Source organism: Puntigrus tetrazona, chromosome 7 (genome assembly GCF_018831695.1).
Source record: "Puntigrus tetrazona isolate hp1 chromosome 7, ASM1883169v1, whole genome shotgun sequence".
NCBI lineage: Eukaryota > Metazoa > Chordata > Actinopteri > Cypriniformes > Cyprinidae > Puntigrus > Puntigrus tetrazona.
This window is the reverse complement of record NC_056705.1, coordinates 35,387,618-35,411,449: the sequence shown is the minus strand read 5'-3', so window position 1 is coordinate 35,411,449 and position 23,832 is coordinate 35,387,618. Positions and strand designations below refer to the sequence as shown.

Below are 23,832 nucleotides of genomic sequence, written 5' to 3'. Positions count from 1 at the left end.
CTACTTCTTCCAGACACCTTGAGCTAGGACAGGGCGGGTCTACTTATTTCCATCACCTGGAATGAACTCCAGACAATTATACCTTCTTCGAATACCATGTCCATCACTGTCACTAAACCTGCTAAACTTCATCTTATTAGTACCTTCCAAATTTGAAACATGTACATGTATTAACTTAATTATATATATATATATATATATATATATATATATATATATATATATATATATATATATATATATATATATATATATACAGCTCAGTAGGTACACCTCCATCTTACACATATTTTACCACTTCTCTTTTCTTTTGGTATCAGTGAAGCAACAGACACTCTGGGCCTTTTTACACTTGGTCACTTCATGTATTTTCTCAGATTAACTAACTGATTCGTTAAAATAGTTCCATTTACAACTGGCCTTATAAATTGGTCTCAGCCAAACAGACGTAAATATGATTTTGTCCCATGCTGTATGCAAAGGTTTGTTGAGTTCACAGCAAACAAAAGCAACAAATATGCATACAGTCTGATATGCTAAATAAGATTAAAGACCGTAATAGGAGTGGCATCAGCACTTATGATATAAAATAGTCTCGCTACTTTTAGTAGAGCAACCGGTATGTCACCGGGCCAATTCTCACCAGTACCATATAGGGGTTTGCCAGGTGGCCAAGAACTTGCAGGCTGCATTGAGGACTAGGACCATAACACTCTCTTCATGCTGGAATTCCTGTGGTTGGGCTGCCCGGCTGTAGCGGCGCTGTTGGGCATTGGGCGGATCGGGAACCCCATCTGGGCTGGATGGAACCAGCGGGAACTCAGGACGGCTGGGTACGGATCAGCAGAAACTGGATACAGGGCGGGGGCCAGGTCAACCTTCACTACACCTGCAGCACAACGAGGACACCAGTTCACCTGTTTATTTCAGACACCTCCTTAGGCACTTATTTTGTGATTTGTTAATAAAAAATGCTCTCCAAGGCCTGACGCCACACCCACCGTGTCTGTTGTTTGCTCCTCCTGTCACAGTTACATTTTGGATTTATTATTATTATGTGTTGAAATAATGCTTTTAAAAAGTTCCTACAGGGACATGATATACTGTACATTAAAATATGCTATCAGCATTTCTTGTGGGGTGGGTGATATGGCGTCAGGGACATCTTAAATAGGCAGTATAATGTGTACTGAATAAGCTAATCCTAATGGCAGAACACAAACCTCAATCACAGGCCACATATTTTACATTATTATCATATTTTATCAACTCAAACTTTTGTGTTATATACACAGTGCAGACAATGTTTAGATGATTAGTAGAATAGAATCTAAAATTATTTCACCATTCAAAGTCTGTCGTTCATTTGTCACAGACACAATATAAATCATTCATGAAAGAATTATTTCATTACAGTAAACAATTCATAGTTTAACAGTTAGTTTACATTATATTTTTCCTGCCAGGACTTGCTCCTGACTCACCAGGATTTTACTAGGAAATCCAATAGTGTGAAAAAAGCATGTACATTCTTCATGACAACTACCTCTAAATATTAAAAGTTATTAGCATCACTCAATAGGATTCAGGTGACGACTTTGACAAGGCCACCCCAAAGTCTTCATTTTGTTTTTCTTCAGCCATACATAGGCGGACTTGCTGGTGTGTTTTGGATCATTGTCCAGGTCACAAACAGGATTTTTTTCTTGTCCTTCAGGATTTTTGCACTTCATGCAGAATTTATGGTTCCACTTATCTCAGTCTTCCATCACACTACCGCCACCATATTATACTATTGGCACTTTTTCTGAAATGCTGTGTTACTTTCTTATGCCAGACACACCTTCCAAAAAGTTCAACTTTTGTCCTACCTCTAAATACTAAAAGTTATTATCAGTAAATAAAGTGTGACTGACTAGCCTCATATCTTGCCTCATATCAATAATGGTACTGTCTTGAGTCCTGGATGAGCCAGAGTTTGGATGTTCTCCCTATTTTGGTGTGAGCTTCCCCCCAAAAAGACAAAGACATGCACCATATAGTTGAGGATGTTAGCCCTGCAATGAAATTACCTTTTAAAGACTTTTTTCTGCCTTTCGTATTTTTGTTGTGTTCTGTATAATATAATATGTGCTTTCTGTCTCAAACAAGAAAAACAAGAGTGTGGGACACATGGTATTTAAACAGGAACAATGATTTACTTGAACGTCATACACTCTTGATCTAGCACACAGTACAACAGGTCCTTTTTGTTTTGTTCATTTTCCACAAATATTAACAAACATTTTGAATATACGATATTCACGAAAGCTTTTTAAATGGCATCGCTTTCTTTCCAAAACCAATACATTTTGTTTAACAAATGCCTTAGCATAAATGGCGTCTCCTTTGCATACAGTAAAGAGCTCAAGGCTAAGGATTTTTTTTTTTACTGACGCAATTGGGTCGGTGGTTCAGTCTTTTGCTTGCCCAGCACACATTTTCGCTGGCCCTGCTGTAAAAAATAAACTTAATAACATGTGTTTTTTAATAACAACATTTTTGATGCAGTTAAATTGTACAATTCGTGATTCTGATTTTGATATCACGGTAAAAACCACCAGCCTAACAAAAAGAGTTCAAGCTTTATTAAAGACAAATGAAAAGTCAGTAAATAAGATCAAATGAACGCATTACAAACAATAACACAAATAAATAAACAGCTGCGCAAAAAACATAAACTGAATAGTCAAAAGTGAAATAGCATTGAATTATTTTGCCCTCTATGAATTAATAAAGATCATTCATTGTTAAAGGTATAAAATGTATTATGAACAGTTATGTTTCTTTTTTTTTCTTGATGAAAATAATCAGTTAAGTACCAAGTAATGTTAATTGAAATTATTCGTAATTTATTGCTATTTCTATAGCTACGTATAACATTTGCAACCAGGACACCAATGTTACCAAAACTAACATTAGCTCTGATAATAATATCCATAACCAAATATGTAGCAGCACAAAGAGAAATACTGAAGAACACGTTTAAAAAGTGTGTTCAGGTTTTTATTGTTTTTGTCACACTTCTCAACATGACGGCTTTCTTCTTCCGTGGGGGGTTTGGCGTCACAGCAACTTTGTTTCCAGGTGAAACACTACTAATGTGACGCCCGCATCTTCTAGAAACCCTGTATAAGTGAACCAATCCAATGATCCCAGCTATGTGCGCAGCATGCACAATAATTGGTATGGGAAATACACAGTATCACAGGAGAGACAGGTGTTTTTTCCAGGGAACGGATTTATTCTTTTAGGCTGCGAAAGAGCCTTCAATCCAAGTTGTCTGTTTGCAATAAAAACACAGAAAAGAGTATGAATGAGAGAGTGGTTGCTTGCAGAAGCCGTGCTTGCAAATGTTTATTTTGCTTGTTTGTTTTTTTCATATGGCTTCACGCCATCACTCCGCCCCCTGAACCTTCCCTTGACGTGTATCGCGTTCTCTCATTGGCTGAAGGTCATTGCTGATGCATTTTAATCACATTTCACATCGTAGAGCTGTGGGTTATTATTGATAACATGTCCTTGTCGTCGCTTCTCGCAGATCAGGCCTTTCATAACACACTACGTGACTGAGCACTGATTTGCCTCTGATTTTGTACGTTTCCAAGCAAAATCCGGGCTGAAACTGGCAGCGTGAACCCAAAGACACATAATTAAGGTGGGTTTTTGTTATAGCCTGTTGTCCATGCGTATAAAGACAGGCCAGCTTTGTTACAAGTCATGTGACCATTACGCAGATTTAGCTATTTGTTGTTAGCAATACGGACCAGGTTTCTGTAAATCCTTCCAAAACTCCACTTGGTCTCTCATGCTTCGTGTCGTTGTGGCGATGAGTTTTGAATAACGACAACGGTTGTATTCTACAGGGAAGACGTTGAACAAGGTTCCATCAGGGGGATTGGTCAAAGCAATTCCTAAATGAGTCATGCATAGACCTAGAAACACATCCTCTATGTAAACCGGTTTGACAAGTTGGGCAGCCTTAATAAGTTTCTCTGGCAGGTCTAGGGTGAAAATATACCCTAAGCCTAAAGCGTAGGGTGGATAAAAAGCTGGTTCGTAAACAGTTTTTGGAAGATACCATTTAGAATGAGGATCTCTCAGTACCACTGCATTCCTAGCCACAAGTCCAGTCATATAGCTCTGCTTTGGCACGGACAGAAGCATTTTGACTAAGGCTTTCACATTGAGAAACACATCAGAGTCAACTTTCATGGCGTAGGAGGCATTCGGGCAGTAAACATGCAGCCATTCTAGCATAATAATTGTCTTAATGGTGAGATTGTAGTAACTGTCCCAGAAATCACTTTGTATAATGTCATGATACTTCTCACTTTCCTGTAGCAAATTTTGTTGAAGAGTTTCGCTTTCTTCCGAAGCGGGGAGACCCAACAAAAACAATATGCTAACGGTCTTGTCCCCAATTAACCTCTCTGATCCCCAAGTTGAACGAACGGTGTCACGAGCAGCTGCATTGCTTGGAGCTACCGGCACAATTAATATCACAAAAGGGTTCTCCTTCTGGCACTTCTCTGGCTCATTCAAAACTAAATTATACGTGTGTGGGTATGCCACACAATATGGTTCCGGAGGCTTCCACGGTTCCGCAGAAGTCACTATTGGCGCCGCATTCAGAGAATCGTTGACCATTTTAATGGTATATTTCTCTGGAAGAAATAATCCAACCGTTACAGCCCAGGTATCTGAGAGTTCATTGGGGATGATGTAGTAGCACAGGAACAGGACCAGGAAAACTGTGAATATAAAAAACGAACGAAGAGATCTGCATCCACTACTTGATGAGCCATGACTAAAAAGAGAGGAAAAAAGACGTTTGACCTATCTTTTGGCATGTTGTGTATTGATGCATTCGTCTAAATATACTTCTGTTATCATTGATACACACAGTCACGCTGCACGAGGTATATATCAATCAATCAATCAATCAATCAATCATTTTTATTTATATAGCGCTTTTAACAACACAGGTTGCATCAAAGCACTGTACAGTATAAGATATATGATAAGGTGCAGGAGGTGGATACACCACTTCCAAAAACCCTTTGGAAATTGATTCGTTAACTATAGGTACATTTCCTACAGCTTACATGGAACTATATGCTATGTCTTGCAATTTCATATACAAATATAAAAAGAAGCATTAGTGCTTTACCTTTGTTTTTCACAGTCTTCCACCATATTTCCTCCGTTTGTAGAATTTCATACGCATTATCAAGCACTACCATGGCATGACACCGCGCATGGTGAAGTGGAAACCTGAGCCAACCCTACTTTTCTTTTTTTTTTTCTTTTTTTTTTTTTTTTGCATAACTAGTTCCACCCCCTACCACATCAGAGATAAGAAGGAAACAACATTGTCTATTATAATATGTGCCACATGTATTAGTGAAAAGCATCTGAATTGCACAAAGCAGTTACTAAAAAACTAAGATATGATTTTCCAATACATTAGTATAGTAATTAAAAACCATCAGGTCACGCTAAGAGATCTTAAAAGCAGAATAAATTGCACTGGCTAGTCAGATGTACGGACATGTTAAAAATACAATGTCTCTCTCCAGGGGTTGATCTTAATTATTTGTGTCATGCGCTAGGACAACACCATGGATACAATAAAAACATCACCATCTCAGAGTATTGTAGTACGCTTATTGAAGGTGAAGAAAGCGCATATCTGCTAATCTGCTTCTATTCATGTGTTTACGTGTTTTGTCATAGATCATGTTACTGAGTGACACAATTCTTTTGGAACTAAATCTTTTAACAAATAGGTGAAAAGAAAAAATGAGAGAATAAACGAAAGATTAAGCTAAATAAAGGAAGCATTTATAGCCTTTCAAGTGCTAGGGAAAAGCCCTATATCTTAATACTGTTTTATGATACTGTTTCTGAATAAATACATGTACATTTTCAACTTGAGTACAAAGTGTGCAGCTCGTTTCATACGGTTTCACAGTGAGTTTTGTGTCACACATTGGACCAGAAATATATATATGTCACACGTGGACTTATTTGCATATTCTCGTCAAATGCTCCTTCAACCCTAAACCACATCGTGACTATATATATATATATAAACAAGCTATTCTTTAGGTTAAAATGGCTTAGTGGTGTCGAAAATAAAAGGGTCAATAATTACAATATCAATATACAATATAATCAGCGGCAGTGGCAACTAAAGACTTGAAACATTTAAAATAAACATCACTGTTAATAGCTCAGATTAAAATCTAAGATTGATTTTCACAAAACAAAGCTTTTTTGTGTTTCAGGGTAAAAAGAATAAATATTAATAAGTCAATTTACAGCAAAAGTTTAAGCTGCGGTAACAGATAGGCCTACTACAGGGGCACATACAGCATATATTTTTTACATATATCATATCATAAAGGAAACATAATTTGTTATAATTGTTTTTAATAATGTAATTTATATTTTGTCTGTGGCTCCCTGTCGCCCTCTACTGGCCAGCTGTCACTGACGATGACAAACATATTACACATAATGAATAAATATGTTATTATTTGGCTTAACAAGAGCAACATACGTTATTGTAAACATATTCGTGTAAACTAATGTCTTTTAATACTGCTGAGAAAAGAAAGGTGACCCATTATAATAACTACACACTATAAATCATTACTTTAATACTTGTATTTTCATAATTTATTAATTAGCAATTTTTGATTTCCAAATTATAATGTAATTTAAACGCAAGTTATTCAGGAGCTGTCAGTGTAATTTATAAATTATTTAAATGTACATTAATAAGTCTTATTATTTAGACATGGCAATAGTTTGTTCAGTGTGTTAATAAATACTTTATTAATACATGTAATTCATGATTAAGTCAGCTAGTTATAAAACATTTAGTATTATTAGGTAAAGCTCCTTGTAAAGCATTTACAAAGGACATGTAAAGGCAACAAAGTGAATAAAGTTAAACAAACTCAACGCAGAGGGATATAGAACGCAGAAATATTTTTTCAAGATGCAATAAAAAATTAAGCGTACGGCTGTATACTTCATAAATAAACAACAAACCTCCGCAATTTCATAGTAAAAAAGTGTGCTGTATCTCTGTGTTGTGTTTGCTTGCTTTTCTGTTAAGAGGATAACTGATCCTTTAAATCTCCTTCATAATCGATATACTTATAAATCAACAACAAGGCATTTATAGCTATATATATATATACACTGATAAATTAATGTTGTAACAATGGCTTATAAACTATTTACTAATGCTTAACTAATGATGTAGTTCTAAACTGTTTATTTTTGTATACACACACACACATATGTATATATTTGTATATACCTAATGTTTGAAGATCTAAGCATTGTGATTTACTTCTAGACTATGCAAAATATTAACATTCATAAAACCACATTATAGTTTCTTTTTTCTTTTATATTGTACCAGTAGCTTTAAGCATGCTTAAAAAGACATCAATTTGCTGAAAAAATGAGTTTGAAGTAGATATGTTTTACCTATTCCATATAATAGGTACCAATAAGCTTATTTGGTTTGTCGAATTCTTGAGCTGCTTGAGTTTGTGTTTTCAAAAATATGCATTAATAAATTATACATTTCTATCATTTATTCGTACAGCCTGTATGCACAGATTATTTGTACAGACCCATTTTATTTTTTACGAAAAACCTTAGTATTTTCAATGGTGCATATAATTATTTTATTGACAGAAATCACATTCCGACAGATTCAGAATCGCATGTAGAAAATAAAACGACCAACAAAGTGCAAAGAGACACGCGAATCATAGATCAAATGTCAGCTGGCTGACCGGAAGTTGTGCCATTGCCCTTGTGTTGACTATTACTGTTATTGCTGGCCCAAGAAAAAGACGGTCTCTCCAGCACTCTCTGGGCGTCCTCTCTAGCATCCTCTTTACAGATCATTTCATGTTCACGCTTCAGCTCGTGGTATGAACGAGAAAACACATGGAAGATAGAAGTAGCCGGAAAAGCCATGATAAGGATTCCGCTTAGTATGCTGCTGAAGGCCACGACCTGGCCAGGTAAACTGTGCGGCACCATGTCACCGTAGCCGACCGTCGTCATGGATATGATGGCCCACCAATAGGAAGCGGGAATGCTGCTGAAGCTGTGGGGCCCAGCTGGCTTGCCCTTCGTGAATTCTTTCTCCGCCAGATGCACGAGAGGTGAGAACAGAGCCACAGCCACGCAGAGGAAGAGGAGCAGGAGCCCGAATTCTCGCATACTCCGCTGTATCGTAAGGCCGAGCGTCTGAAGGCCGAGCGAGTGCCGCGCCAGTCGCATCACATACAGGATTCGCAGGGCCCGCATGACTCGCAGAATTAAACCCAGCTTATCTAAATATCCACGGCCGCCGCCGTTGAGCTCGGCTTCTTCGGATTCATCTTCGCTATCGACAACCAAGGAAATGTAGTATGGCAGAATGGCTATGACGTCTATGATATTAAGCGGATTTCGGACGAACTGCAGTTTGCTTTGAGCCTGCAGGAAGCGCAGCGTGAACTCCATGGAGAACCAGGCCACGCACACCGTTTCCACTATGAATATGTTGCGGCATTTTTCTGTGCATTCGCCCTGTAAAAGAACAGCGAGGAGAAACCGGGTCAATGGTTATATTGAACAAGACTAAACCATGCTCGACAAATCTGTAAACAGTATAATAAAAGACAGATTTCAAATTGAAAATGATGTTTATTTTTATTATCATCATTTACAAACATTTGTTTTTAAATAATCTCTTTATTTTGCCATTACAGTATTTTATATTTTAAGGATGATACTCAGCTTTTTCTCTTTACCACGTTTGTTTTAAAGGCTGTCAGAACACCATGAAGGTAAGAACAGATTTGTTATGTTGGTATATTAGCATTATTTCAATTTATACATTTTATTATTTTTACTGTCATTTTTAATTAAATCTGTAAAACTTAAAATGTTGAAAAAAGTATTTTTTTTTATAATGCAGCTTTTATAAGCTTATGTACATTATGTACTAATCAGTTTGTCCTTTTTAGATATATATATATATATTAAAACTTTACTGAGGCAAAAATGTGTGCACCGTCTTTAGAAGTGATTCAGACCTTCAGCTTTTAGGAGAGAGAACTGAACTGAGTGTGTCAGATTCCAGCAACCACTGCCTGGTTCCTTGCCTCTACTCTCCAGGTTTCGCTCTCTCTGTCCACCTCCATTGTTATTTTATGTTCCCTGCTGTTCATGACCGGCCTCACCTATCCTGTAGCTCCAGCACATCTAATCGAGACAATGCAAAACAACCACATGCTTGGCTGGGACCTCTCCTGACTGTGTCCTCCTTATTTCTTCCCGAAATCCTTTTTTTTGCGTACTTTCAATATGTCACTGTTATCCCTGCATCTGATTTCTCCCGACAGTTCGATCTGACCGGATCAAGGCTGATGTCGCCTGCCCCTGTTCGTTCCCGGGTATCATGTTTGTTGAAACTACTACAAAAAACGGCTAATTCTAATTATTGAATAATAGACACAAATACATAAGAGTATTGTAAATATAATGATCATGTAAGGCTAAACTGTGGTGAGAACAAATAGAAAAAAGTGAGTGTGATCCCATTAATTCCTTATATTTTTGGTGTACAATCTGAAAAATAAAGGTATTTGATGGCCTCTATGCTTCTGTGCAGAACCGTAGAACATCTATCAAATCTTTCCATTGTACAACATGATCTTTTTAGTGGAAAGAGTTCTTTAGGTTGTGTTCCCCACGCTTTTTAAAGCTGTGCACCAAAAGGTTGGGGAACCCAAAATGGTTCTTATCAACCTTTATTTTTTAAGGGTGTAGAATACGCATAATGGTATTCTAAAGAGTGAATAAATCATATATAAATGGTGACTTTGTGCACTAACCCTGTTATCGTGATCAGGCATGGTGCTGATACACAAGCTGATAACTGTCACAGCAATCATGACCACCGAGAAACAAGCAAAGATTTTTCCAAGCCAGCCAGAATGAGGGTTTTCCACTATTTCTTGCAGCTGGTTCATGAACCAGACGTAGCCCTTCTCCCGCGCTAAAGGCTTCTGTAGGGACAGCCTTTTCTGCCTCCTCTCTTCCTCCTTCCTTTTCTTCTCTCCTACTTCTTCCACACGGGACAACAGCTTGCGCCGGCAGCAGCGCTCCATGTGAACAGGGTCAATGCCCCAATAGTTGAGTTCGTCAGACAGCGACACGGCGCACACCTGCCGCAGCAGCCTCAGTTTCCCCGCAGCCAGGAAGTTTAAGATGACCCGGAAGGCCACCGAGCTGCGGTCAAAAAAGAACTCTCTCCGGGCCTCATCGTAATCGTCACAAAGCTGGGCGATATCATCCGGGCCGCTGCAGTGACGCAGCTGTCCCAAACGAGTGAGGGGGAACTCCTCCAGTGTGCTCCAAGGAAACGTGTAGCGGTCTCCTCCGACGTTGATGAGGGCTAGTTTACTGTGGTCGACATCTCTGAAGGCCGGGATGTTGTCTAGTCTCTGGGCCCGTTGAAAGTACACGCCTTTGATGGTTTCGGTCTCTGGAATTTCCGTGAAAAACAAGTCAAGGCTGCTGTCGTCTGTGCTGACTGAGAGATTGCTAAAATCATGGTTGGCATTGCTGATGATGGGCATGGTGGCATTTGGGGATGTGGATGGTAAGCAGGAAACAAAGCACTGGAGCTCTCGGGGAACTGTTAAGAAAAAGGGTATTATTTTAGCATGGCTAATATCAACATATCTGTAATGCATTTTTTTCTATTAAGTAATTGTTCAGTGCAGTTGTTTTATCATTGAGACCGCTTAATTATGTTTCTGTGCGTGCAAATAAATGCTTTCATGTTTACAAGAGTAATGTTTTTCCATAAACTAATAAAAATGCAAAAAAACAAGTACATTTTACAAGAAAAAAAATATCATGTTTAATTTAATCTAATGTTACTTGTAAAATTTGCTAGAAATTTCTGGCTGAAAATTGAAAAAAAGAAAACCTTTACTTGTTAATTAAATACTTTAGATAAAAAGTGAAAAAGGGCAGGAGCTACAGTTAGTGTTCTCTAAACAGTCAGAGAATTTGATTTGACTATTGGAAATGACTTTAGTCGGTTTATTCAGCCGTGTTATGTAAGCACGCTTTCTATTTATCTAATAACGTTAAGGTTAAATAACATTTTTGAATAAGGGTAAAATCTGACACCATAAACTGTGATAACTCACTGGTATTATTCCATTTAAGAGACATCAAACAGGCAGTGCCTCCATTAAAGCAGTGTTTAGCTCTATGTAACCATATTATGCGTTATTTCACACATCCATATGAATAGGTGGTCCACCTCTTAATCTTAAACTCATTATTTTGTGCAACCTTTATTAAATGAAGCACGTTTAGCAGTTAAAGCATTTTTTGTGGTGTAATTTTTTTTTTGGTTTGTTAGTATCTTTTTAATAAGATGCATGCTTTTAAACGTAATACATACTTCAACAATAAGATGCATGCTTCTAAACTTAATACATACTTCAACACAGTCACAACATTAAATGCCTGTCGTTAAAAAAGCAATAAAAACAGCATTTTAACCACTTACCTGCTTAAATCAAGGATCCTGTCATCCTAATGGAACAATGTAAACGTCGTCCCATCTTGCAAGTAAGTTTATTGCAGTTGAGCTCTTCATGCGCGTCTCTTGCTAAAAACGTCTAGTCAGATGGACAGGAATAATCTGCCTGTCTCGTAAAGATCACCCTGAATCCCTAACGCAAGCGCCTGGGAAAAAGGTTGAGTGAAAGAAAAAAAAAACTCTGTGGAATAAACCCGATTATCTAACACCGGTGTCCTCCGAAAGCCCACTGCTGTTTATCTCTCTGCTTTTCAGATATTAAACACCGGGCGGCTGCGCGCGCGCGCGCGTCCACCTGCAGATTTAACTCGCCCTCGCTTTTTAATCACAGCAAATAATTGTCAGTTAAAACAGATTAAACGAACCATGCTGATATACGTAAAACCCGCGACTAGTTACGTTTGAATACCAGTGCACCGTATACAATGCTACTAACTCTAGTTTACTTTCTGGATTGCGTGTAACCGCCATGTTAACGTAATAAGCTATATGACTCTAAAAGAGGAATCATTCTGATTATGATTTATGAAATACATTAAAAAATATACTTTCTGCTAAGTTGATAAGGCACAACAGCGATGGAGAATAACTAAAACATGTAACTACGGTAAAATCACTGTTATGCAAACCTTACATGACTTATTGCTTTAGTGAAATATGTAGATTGAGATTCTCTGAAGCCCTTTATCCACAGACTAATGAATATCAGGGCTTAGCTGTAATCTCCTGTAGACAGATGATGGTGAGCATGCTGGGACAGTTGAACCAGTGGCGACCCATACTTGCCTAGGATAAACAATAACTTGTCATATCAAGAGTTTTAGAACGGTCGCTTTTTAAAGGATGCCTTTACTTCTGTAATCAAGTTTGTTTGTCAAGTTCAACCTGTTCCTATACTAGTACTCAGGTTACTTCTAATTGGATGAACTGGGCCTGCAAAAAGAAACTGGAGAACCTTATTAAGTGCTTTGACATCAGGGTCTCCTTACATTCAGCATCTAGGCTTTCGCGTTTCCCCTGTCCTTTGCAGAAAAAAAATGCAGAGAGTCGACGTATTTTTAACAAGATTTTACACTGCATTTAAAATACATGGATCTGTAACGCTAGGCGTATGCTAGAGGCTGCGAAGACGTTTCGAAGGTGCACAAAAACGTGTTCCTGTTTGCTTGATTCTGGGTAACAGCATCCTACATATCAGGGGAAGTTTTGGATGGTTAATAATTCAGTCCTATGAATGCTGGGTTCTCTCGTGAAAAGTTGGCGTGCCTGATTGTAATAAATGTGCACTTGTAGTTTACTAAGCCTTAAAAGTCTATTAAGAAAATCTGGAAATATAATATTAATTAAACAAAAGGCCCTCTTCATAATAATCAGATTGATTCCAGAATAAAATAATTACTCTCAGGCATATTTTTAAAATATGTGCTTTAAGGTACACTTACTTCAATGTTCTGACTATGTGACCACGTAAAGGCCTTGATTATTACTTGAACTGTAAAGTGATATTTAACATTACATCTACAGTCCATTTTGAAAGTACTAAACAATTACAAAAGTGCAATCACGAATATGTTACATACACATTTCAGTAGAAACAACATTATACAAAAAAAAGTTTCTGGAGGTTACTTTAAACTGTTTTCAGTTATTGTATTGAAGAGGACCATATTTCAACTAGAATCATGAAATTCCTAATCTATTTATGTATTACTTACGTGGCTCAACTAACTGCATGTAATGTAATTTTTTTGCATCTGTGTCTGTTTTATCAGCTAGCGAAAGTCGTATGTCCGATTACATAAAACGACAATTGCATAACTCTCCTCAATAAGCTGAATGGTCTTGGGCACAGAATATTCCATATGGCCTAATACGCGCCAACAACAAAACACTAAACATCTCTGAAACATTATGCGGCGTTATGCAGTCTTTTCACCAGATCCGTATCTTTCGGTGTATGGCCATGAAGCCTGTCCTGAATTTCCTGCTTCATGGCCACATATGTATCATGTTGCTTGTCAGAAAGGAAACTTGATTTGATGCTGCTCTGAAGAGGAATACCCACCGAGGTAGGGACAAAGCAGCTGACATATAAAACCAAAGAAAAGACAGCATTTTCACAGCCTCGGACTATTATTCAGTATTCAATATCCTGTTTTTTTTTATGGTTAGGTGTATCTAACCCGCAGGTACTTTTGATATCGGAGATCTCAGTACTGTTTCTAACCCTCTTTGGAAATAACAGGGGATGCTTTTAGGTGTTTCAACATTAAACAAAGGAAAACCTTTTGATGTTCGTCCAGTTCTGTCCTTTTTAACTCATCCAGCGCCTCATAATAAAAAGAACTGGTTTAATTATGAAGTATTATAAAGATATATTATTGTTAATATATATAAGTGATTACGATAACAATAAAGTATGCATAATTACATGCAAATAACCCTAAGACAAACTCTAATGCTAACCATATAGTCAGCACATTTATTAATATTACTTAGTACTTCAGTGTATATATACTATACTTATACTTATATATATATATACTATATCTGTATTTTAGTACAAGGGCAGCATTAATTAAGGATTTTGATCATTAAAATACAGAAACGTACTTTAAGTCAGCAGAACATTCATCTGATCTCATATGTAAAAAGTAAAGTAAAAGTAAATATATATAGTTTTTATATATTTTTAACCATGATTGTTTTGGCAAAAAAAGCGGAAGTCCAAATCGTTTTGTGGACATACCGTATGCAGCTCTTGTGACTTCCATGACTACTGTGCTGGTATAGACAGGCACTTAACTTGCATAAACAGGGTGAAAGATCTTCAAACATTTCTCAAACTATTTATTAGTGTTGTCAAAAGTAATTCAGCAGAATGCATTAAATGTCTTCCAAGAATCTTTGGTAAAAACATACAGAAACTCATGACCTAGCCCTTAAAAAATGCAGTTGTCGCCCTAAGGTGTTTCTACCTGATCTGACCCCCTTAGAAAATCATACAGAGACTTATGATGCCCACCAGGTGGAGCTTTTGGATAGTTTTTTTGTACAGTCAGCACAAGACTGACACACTGTGGATGTTGTCAACACAACACGTGCCACAGTCATTTGAATCGAATTTAAGCGATGCACAGAACTGAAGTGAACTTGGTTAGCTTTATAGAATTCATTGTTCTCTCTCATGAGTATCTGGTCATCTATTTTCAAATAAAGCTGCATATAATTTGCTGATTTTTCACCGTTTAATGAATCAGCAGAAAACCATCACCTCTAACGTGACAAATATAGAAACGTGGCACAAATATGGATATTTTCACTTTACTTTTTCAGTCATTGCATAATGCCCATACTTCCCTTTGTGTTATCTCATAGTTTGACACACGGAAGACATAAAGAATAGCTGTTCACATGTTTTACTGAATATAAAAGCCATTTTAAAATAATTATGTCTAATTTCTTTTCGTCTTCAGTCTGCACCTTTTAAAAACTCTAAAACGTTTCCTTACAGAATATCTCTACAATCCAAATCTTCATCAAAGATCCTTCGCTTATTCCCAGAAGAGTACTACAAGAGTAGTAGACAGTTCATTGAGGGGTTATAATAAATTGCTCAGTAGTGCCAGAGCCAAGACTAGTGGATAGAGAGATTTTATGCATGCCGAACTGGATGTTTCTTTATAACCAAAGTTTGTCCTGCAAGGATTTTGAACTTCTTTAAGAGGGATGGGTTTATCATCTGGTTTGGTACCATTTAGGTCATCTCTTACCTATTCAAAAACAAAAGTGACTTTTTTAGAATTTCTAGGAAACGTTTTAAACAGGGCAGTAGATATGAGTTACACTGAGTTTGAGACTAATGCATTCATGACTGTGTGTGAATTGTTCTTACTTTCTCCACCTCTCTGAACACCCTCAGTAGGTTTCTTCCCAGAGCATCTCTGATCTCATCCTCTGACCATTTGCGCCTAAGAAGTTCAGCCACCAGGTCTGGGTATTTTGATACATCCTCTAAACCAACCGGCACCCTGTTTAAGCCATAGCATTATTTATTAATGGTCATGTAAGAAGGTGATTCTCATCATATACAATGCACGCGTGGTTTACAAATATGAAATGTCATTGAGCAGTATTATCATTTGATTGAAATGCAGGTGGTCTATTCAGTTTGCTTACCTCGGCACACCATCATAATCTCCTCCGAATCCAATGATGCTAGAGCCAGCCACTTTCTTGATATGGTCAAAGTGATCTGAATATCAAACATATTAATGTATTGCCTTTTTTCACAAAGTGCTTAACGAAGGAATGCTATGCAGGGTTGCAGAGTGTATATATATATATATATATATATATATATATATATATATATATATATATATATATATATATATATGAAATAACCAAGGTTGCTTTCAAAAGGACTTACCAGCAACATCTGAGATGTTAGCATTTACACTGCAGGTTACGTAGTCGTTAAAAAAATTAACCATGACAATCCCTTCTTTTTCTTTCTGAAATAGAAACATTACATTTTCTGAATAATATGCAAGCTAACCGTGTAAAGCAAACATATTAAATAGTAAATATTGAGAATTTTGAAATTTTATTCAAAGGCCCAAACTGAGCAAAAAATACACAATTTGGTGCAATTGCAAATATTTACGTTGAAGGACATGACATGCCTGACAGAGAAATGCCAGAGATCATGAGTAGTGTAGTAGATAATGTATGCATACTATTGGTTTTCAGCAACGTTTTAATCATTTAGATGCCTTAGAAATGTACTTATTTGTTAAAAGGGTAGTTCATTTATAAATAAAAATCCTGCCGTAATTTTCTCGTCTTCAAGTTGTTACAAACATTCAAGAGTTTCTTTCTCCTGTGGAAAGCACAAGTACGTATTTTGATGGTAATCACTGACTTAGTATAGTATAATACCGTGTTATGAATATTGTGTAAATCAATGACTGCCAACTGTTTGGTTACCAACATTTTTCAAAAAGAGCAAAATATGTTCAACGTAAGAAATATCTCATAGAGGTTTGGAACAGTTTTAGGATGAGTAAATGGTGTTTACAGCCGCTGCCACAACGCTCTTTTTCTTTAGGAGAGTTTTTTATGCATCGTGTGTATTGTTGCTGGGTGGCCAAGGTCAACCCAAACCCATAAAAGTCCTGGAAAATTTGGTGTACACTAAGCCACGTGGATCTCAGTTCTCTTAAAAAAAGTGCAATTCTGTTTCTGAAGCATTCAGAAGCATTCAGGGGATTTGCTGGCATTAGTGGTTAACCTCTCAGTTCTGACTAGTTGACAACTATTTGTTAAAAAAGACTGACCGATTGTGTAATGTATTGTGAAACCGTGATCAAGGCCTATAAGCCGAGATGGGTGTATATCAGTGATCTAATTGTCACTGCTTGAGAGGTTCCGATCCAGCCCATTGCAGGGGTTACACGCTTGTACAACATAATTAATTAACACTTCACAAAAACCCATGCTGCTTAGTTACTATTGTGTGACAAGCCATGCAGCTTTCGAGCTACATGTCATGTTCCCACACAGTAAAAAATACATTGTGGAGCAAACAGGAAACGGACAAGAAAGAAGCAGGTCACATCCGCTACGAAAACAAAGTCTCAGCTTTCAGATTTAATGTGTTATCTCAACAATCAGCATTTTTGATAACAACCATTTAATTGCTGATATCAACAATTCGTATCCTGCGTGTGTTTAAATGTTCAAAGGGCGACAAAACTATTACGCATATCAAAATACATCACTTAAAATGGCTAATTATATTATAGTAGAAATATAATTTAATCATTGATGACATTAATAATTACATTGTTACTAATGTGAATTCATCATAGCAAGAATTCAGTTGTCACTAGTTGAAATTCACTAGTTAATTCTTGGTATCTTGGTGTCTGATATCGGGAATTAGCATTTTAACTAGTAAAAATTTTTTTTTTTAAGAATTTATAGTCTGCCTCGTCCTAACTTCCACAAAATTGTATATTAAACTTTGCCATCGTAGAGATAGTTTATTCCGATCCTAATAGTAATATATCTTAGGAATGATTATTAAACCACTCACTTATAGCGTAGAAGCGGCAGTAGTTTATGGAAAACCATCTGTTGACCAAAAGGTAACATGAAACAACTGATAGGGGTTCTGTTTATTCCACTTCACCTTAACAGTAGTTTGTTTCTACTTGAAAGTCGACAAAAGCTGGAACGGAAGGATATCACTGTCATTGTTATCCGCAATTTACATTTAAAACGAATCTTGTTGAAACGGGAAGGTGAACAGAAGGCAGAACAAAATGTTTGAGCTTAGGATGTTTGGGGTTAATTTTTACTCCAAAGTGCTGTTCGTGCTTTTTTACTGTTATACTGTAATAAAAGCGTTCTTCCTCAAAGATCTTTGACTTCTCCTAAGTTTTCTACACTGTTGATATCAAGACTTCATATAAATAAAAGTCAGAACGACTTGCCATAGACGTCAACTGAAATGAGCTGTGTGTCATCTGAAGTTTTGATCCGGTCAATATTTCTGGTTAATAATATTATGGCATTTCAAAACTCGCAGCTCGATTGGACTCATGGAAGTGTTTTATATTACTTTGGTAACTGTCGATGGTAATGAATAAATTCAAATTTGTCATAGAGACAGTGATAACTGACAGTGAGATACACAATGACGTGCACATACGAGTCAACGGGGTGATGGAAAGTTAGAGGAAAGGCCAAAAAAACAAAGCAGAACTCAGCCTGTGCGTGTCACATTCAGTTTCAGGTCTAAAGTTTCAGTTATATTTTTGTAGATTTCAAGTTTGTAACTCATTGTTTCTTTTGTGTCCTTTCTGCTTCTTTGGTTTTCCTGCTTTCAAAATATACGTTTTATTGGTTGCCATAGTAACTTATTATCTGTGTATTTATAGTCCTATAGCCTTCAGTTGTTGGTTATTGTCTATTAGTGCTGAGCAACGATTATATAATTGATTGCAATTAACTGTATATATAAATACACACACATGCATGTATATATTTAAGAAAATTCTATTTATATTTTAAATATATATATGTATGTGTGTTTTATATATATATATATATATATATATATATATATATATATATATATATATATATAAATATCTAAGCTTTAGAATAAATGTGATTAAGCTGTGATTAACCATGAGATTTTGCCTAATTAAACCATCTGGGTTTATCGTTTATAACATCTCTTTAAATTAGTAAATAAGTAACATATTACAAACTTTTTATGAACATGGAAGAGCAAGTGCGTCACAGTCTGTTCTTTTTGGGCAGTAAACTCTGTTGTGTAACATTTTGAGGTTGTAAATTGATGGTACACTCACCACTCTCCTGAGAACATCATCAGGAACATTTCTCTTGTGCTTACAGATACTGTAGGCAGAAGAGTGGCTGAAGATAACAGGAGCTTTAGAGATGTCCAGCACCTGATTCATGACTTTCTCAGACACATGAGACAGGTCAATCAACATTCCAATGCGGTTCATTTCCAAGATCACTTGCTGAAAGGACAAATCAAATCGGTCACTATATAAGAAGTAAGAAGTAAAGCTTTCTCAAAAAGCCGAAAGCAAGTCACGGGTGGCCTAAAAAAACACCACAATCTGGCCTGACGGTCTAGAGGATGTATCAAAATACCCAGAGTGGTGATGTACAGAACACATGATGAATAGCTTTACTGACGGTAGAAATTATTTGGATAGGACTTTAAATACAAATCACCAAAAATAATAGTTGACTTTATTAATAAGTAACCTAAGTGAAACAAAATTACAAACCAAATGTTTTTATAAAAAATATATTTTTAATTTAAAAATTCTAAGATCGAGTAAATACAAATAGCAAATTCAAATTTAAAGCAATATACATATATGTTGACTTCTATTTTGCACACACACACACACACACACACACACACACACACACATATATATATATATATATATATATATATATATATATAGTATTTATAATACATAATCATTACTATGTATGCATTTTTGGGAAAATAAATAATTTTTGAAACTTTTTTTTTTTTTTTGATGTATCTATAAATGCAGGACAGACTGATTGATTTGTCAGCTGATTGTAGAAATCTGACATTAAAGCATCTCTGTGTCTAACCTTGCCAAACTCAGACAAACCGTTATGCTCTTCAGGCTCAGATCCTGTGTCCACCAGCCAGTTATCTGCCCTAGAAGGAAGTGAGACCAAACCATGGTTAAGAAAACAATAGAGTTTTCAGCTGAAATTCTTCCCCTCCTCTAATCAAATGGGTAGGTGCATTATAGGCCTTTTATGTGGTCAGTTCTTTTGAAACCCAGTGTAGCTCCTATTTTACACCCACATTCATCAAAATATGAATTCTGTGGAATAGCTGCTGGTAAACATTCAGTTCAACATTCGCTTTCCGTTCTAATTTCCCGCATTGCCGCTATCGGCGTTATGTGGGTGTGTTACAATAGCACTATAGAATGCCTCTGGCACAGTTTTTGGACAGATTTATATGTACTTCCTTCCAAACATTTGACGCTGTTTTTCCCTCGTCTAGCTGGATCAACCTGTATGTACTTTTTGATGTTGCATGAGTTTATGCTATCATATCAGACTATCTTTTATTATTTAAAGTTCTATGAATTACGGTAAGCACTCTTCGGGGGAATATTCACTAACCATGGTGTGTTGCAGCTATGTGTGATAGTGAGATAGCGGACACCCAGTTGGTACATGGTGCGCAGGGTGCCTAAACTGCTGTCAATCGAATGTCCACCTTCCACCCCAATCAGACTCGCTGTCTTATTCTGTTCAAAGGTGTCCAATATATCTGCAACAACATTTTCATTTTAGTTGATAGTGAAAACTTTAAACAGCTACCAATATATATACGCTTCATCACTACCGCAATAATTCCAGGGTGCTTTAGGAAGGAATATGATGCTGATGGGTGGTTGTTACAGTGTTTGCGGTTATGTTGAGATCACTATGGATTTTTCAGGGGGAGGGGGGTTTCTTTCATTTCACCCCATTTACAAGCAGCATAATCTGAAATATCATTCATGTTGCAGCAAAAACGATAGCCTTGGGTATTCTGCAAAGGTGTCATTGTGTTCAACGCTGACGTCTGTTTGATTCACTTCAACTTATTACAAAGATCTCTACAGTATTTACTGCTGCTTCGCTGTATTACCTTGACTGCTGGCAGCAAATCTGAACACTTCTGGGTATTCATGACACATCCTATGGATTACATCAATCTGCTCCAAGGTCTGTCTGACTGCGTCTTTGTACTGGGTATCACATGGTACATAAGCTGCCCAGAACTGCAAGAGAAAAACAAATATTACCAAAAATGTAGTCTATTATAGAGAATATATGTATGTTGTTTAAATTTGTTTGTGTGTGTTTTTTTTTACCTGGGCTGAGAGGCGCCCTTCTTTGATTTTTGGGATGTTGGTATGTGTGATGTTTAGTATGTACAAGTTCTCAGCGTTGAACTCATTATTAAACAAGCTCCTCATCTGCCAGGGAAGGTCATTGTGCCTGTTTTATAAAAGTTTCAAATAGAATCAAAGATAATGAGATCCTATTTATTCCTTTCTTTTACAGTTTCAGAAAAAATGTGGAGCACTCGTTAGAAAAGGGCCTACGTTTGTATAAAGCATTTCGTATATGAGAAGGAATCCAAACTGATCTCAGATTCTGAAAGGGCTGTTTATATAAAAAACTTTTTTTTTCATTTAAAGATTATGAGGGCGCTTATGAGGGCGCATGACTTTTAAAAAGTAATGATATTTACAGATAAAATCACTGCAATATTCCATTAAAAATTATATATTTCATATAGTGAAATTTCTACTTAAAAAATATAAAATATAAAAATATATATATTAATAAGTATATATATATATATATATATATATATATATAGATAGATAGATAGATAGATAGATAGATAGATAGATAGACAGACAGATAGATAGATTTTTTCTTTTTTCAAAAGCCCTATTACGTAAAAATTTCATTATGAAATATACGTTGATTATCTTGTTTACAGTGTAGATAAAAAAAATAGACTTACCCATCTATAAGTGGAGTGTCAGCCATCAGTCTCAGGGCTTGCTCTTTTAAATCTTCTGCTACTGAGTTGAACGTGAAAGCCCAGAGCACTAAACACACAGTCCTGACCCACTCCATCATCGCCACACTGTTTACCCACTCTGTATCCTTTAATTATGAATTGCTCCTCAAATAACTCTACCTATCTCAGCTCTTCTTGTTTTCAGCTTGCTGCTTATATCCACAGATGCTTATCTTCTTCTTCTTCTCTCTGATTATGTGTAGAGATACTCTAAGGCTAAAAGAACAGTGTTAGGGATTAAATTTGCCTCGTAATGATGCTGAATATAAGTTAATGTGTAATTTTGGGTTGTAAAACCGTCCCATAAACTGGGAACTCTTCGTTTTTAATGCGAAAGGTGATGTAAGTGAACGTGTAAAAGCATAATGCGTTTTTTTTATTTTGTTGTTTAAAGTCCACGGAGGGCTGTGTGTACACATCGTGATCGCTTTGGCTGATGTTAGGCTCTCAACTAATTGAAAAGCAACACATAAAGAAATAACTCACACTTTTTGTGATTGAATTTACATTCATCGCTTTTCATGCAACGGATATGCCATATATAAAAGAGCATAGGTTGCCGCTTTGGTCACAGCAGTTGCTGTTGTAATTCTGTTGTTACAGTGTTAGCGCTGCAAAAATTAACACTTCACCTTTAAGCTTTTAAACTGAGGAAGCTTTATGACACAACACCAATAATAAGCAAGTGGTCAGAAATTTAGTCAAGGCCACAAGAGTGATGACTCACTGCTTCTGTGACGGCGGAACCAGCAACTCTTCTTTTAAAGTCAGCATACTATAAAGCCATTTCATAACATGGATAAAAAACACCTTGACTGGTGAACAGGGTGCTACAATCTTGAATTTTAACACAATTCTGTCATTTTTTCTGAAAGCGAGCTAGCATTTTATCATTGAAACAAATCATATTTGTTGCTAAATCTTTTACAAACAGTACAAATGATACAAATGACCTAAATCTGCTATATCTGTGAGTTGTTCCTCCCCAAAATGATATATATAGCGCTTTCAGTTTTCTCAAAGTATGCACAATTCTTGCAGACATATTTGAAAAGAAACCTTTGATGTACGTGTTAATATGTGATTACTTTACAATATAATGAACATGAGAAGGCAGTGTAACATCATAAAAAAAAATCCATTTCAGTTTGAGAGAAATTAATGTATAACCTGATTACTCTCATCACTGTAGCTTGGAGCACAAGACTGCTCTATTTTAAGCTTCACACGTATCACACTTTGGTTGATTCACCAAGACTATTTTCCCATTTAGGTTATCGTGTTTAAGATCAACAAGTTTAAGGTTAAAAGCTTCTTGTTGCTTAAGGTTTGTTGATTTCTAAACTCAAAATCTTCTACTTTTTTAATTAGTTCATTTGTTGACTTCATTTAATTTAGGTCTGTTTACTTTCATTTTGCTGCATTTAATCCAACGATACTTCAAAGCCAATGTTTAATCATTTGAAACAACATATTTTAAGAGTGTCATTACACAGAGGGGACCGTTTTGGGCAATCATGATGTATACAAGGACTTTCCTGGTGGTTTTAAAGTATAGGAAAATAATGGTTTTGGTTACGATTACCACATCCGTGTAACAATGTTCACATGAGATGGAATTAAAATTAACCACAATAACAAAATAAATTGCATTTGTGTGAGTTGAAATAGCAATTAAAGGTGAAATAAACAATTGCTTCTATTAAATGCAGTTTTGCAAACACATATGCAAGCTGTTTTTAGGTTTGCCACTGAATAAAAAGTCATTGATTGACTTCAAAAAAGCAACAAAGTCAAAAGGAAACCAAGCTAACCAATATTAATGTCTAATGATGATATTATAAAAAAACACTTTTGCTAGGCAGATTATATATCATAGCAATTTATTCAATAACCGGTTTCTCAGGTAATTTCTTACCTGAAAAATTCCATGCTCGTG

The 23,832-nt window shown here is 36.3% G+C and overlaps 3 protein-coding genes across 5 annotated transcripts; all 3 read right to left on the bottom strand.

Annotated features, from left to right (window-relative positions):
* Window positions 1-397: 397 nt before the first annotated feature.
* On the bottom strand, window positions 398-5,851 carry LOC122348149 (beta-1,3-galactosyltransferase 2). 3 transcript variants are annotated; one of them, XM_043243415.1, is made up of 2 exons: window positions 5,213-5,851; window positions 398-889 (listed from the first exon to the last, which is right to left on the bottom strand). In XM_043243415.1, the coding sequence occupies exons 1-2, from the start codon at window positions 5,283-5,285 to the stop codon at window positions 699-701; spliced, it is 264 nt and encodes an 87-aa protein (XP_043099350.1). In that variant the 5' UTR covers window positions 5,286-5,851; the 3' UTR covers window positions 398-698. The 3 variants fall into 3 exon arrangements, with proteins under 3 accessions (XP_043099350.1, XP_043099348.1, XP_043099349.1); XM_043243413.1 differs by lacking the exon at window positions 398-889 and adding an exon at window positions 2,177-4,849 and having other exon boundaries at window positions 5,213-5,355; XM_043243414.1 differs by lacking the exon at window positions 398-889 and adding an exon at window positions 2,177-4,793 and having other exon boundaries at window positions 5,213-5,337.
* Window positions 5,852-7,757: 1,906 nt separating this feature from the next.
* kcng4b (potassium voltage-gated channel, subfamily G, member 4b) lies at window positions 7,758-10,840 on the bottom strand. The gene is made up of 2 exons (XM_043245359.1): window positions 9,963-10,840; window positions 7,758-8,652 (listed from the first exon to the last, which is right to left on the bottom strand). Exons 1-2 carry the CDS (start codon window positions 10,824-10,826, stop codon window positions 7,846-7,848), a joined length of 1,671 nt encoding a protein of 556 aa, XP_043101294.1. The 5' UTR covers window positions 10,827-10,840; the 3' UTR covers window positions 7,758-7,845.
* Window positions 10,841-14,512: 3,672 nt separating this feature from the next.
* Window positions 14,513-22,106, bottom strand: dpep1 (dipeptidase 1). Its single transcript, XM_043243201.1, has 10 exons — window positions 21,834-22,106; window positions 21,169-21,295; window positions 20,943-21,075; window positions 20,429-20,579; window positions 19,880-19,949; window positions 19,081-19,257; window positions 16,125-16,209; window positions 15,872-15,947; window positions 15,588-15,723; window positions 14,513-15,465 (listed from the first exon to the last, which is right to left on the bottom strand). Exons 1-10 carry the CDS (start codon window positions 21,950-21,952, stop codon window positions 15,295-15,297), a joined length of 1,245 nt encoding a protein of 414 aa, XP_043099136.1. The 5' UTR covers window positions 21,953-22,106; the 3' UTR covers window positions 14,513-15,294.
* Window positions 22,107-23,832: the final 1,726 nt, after the last annotated feature.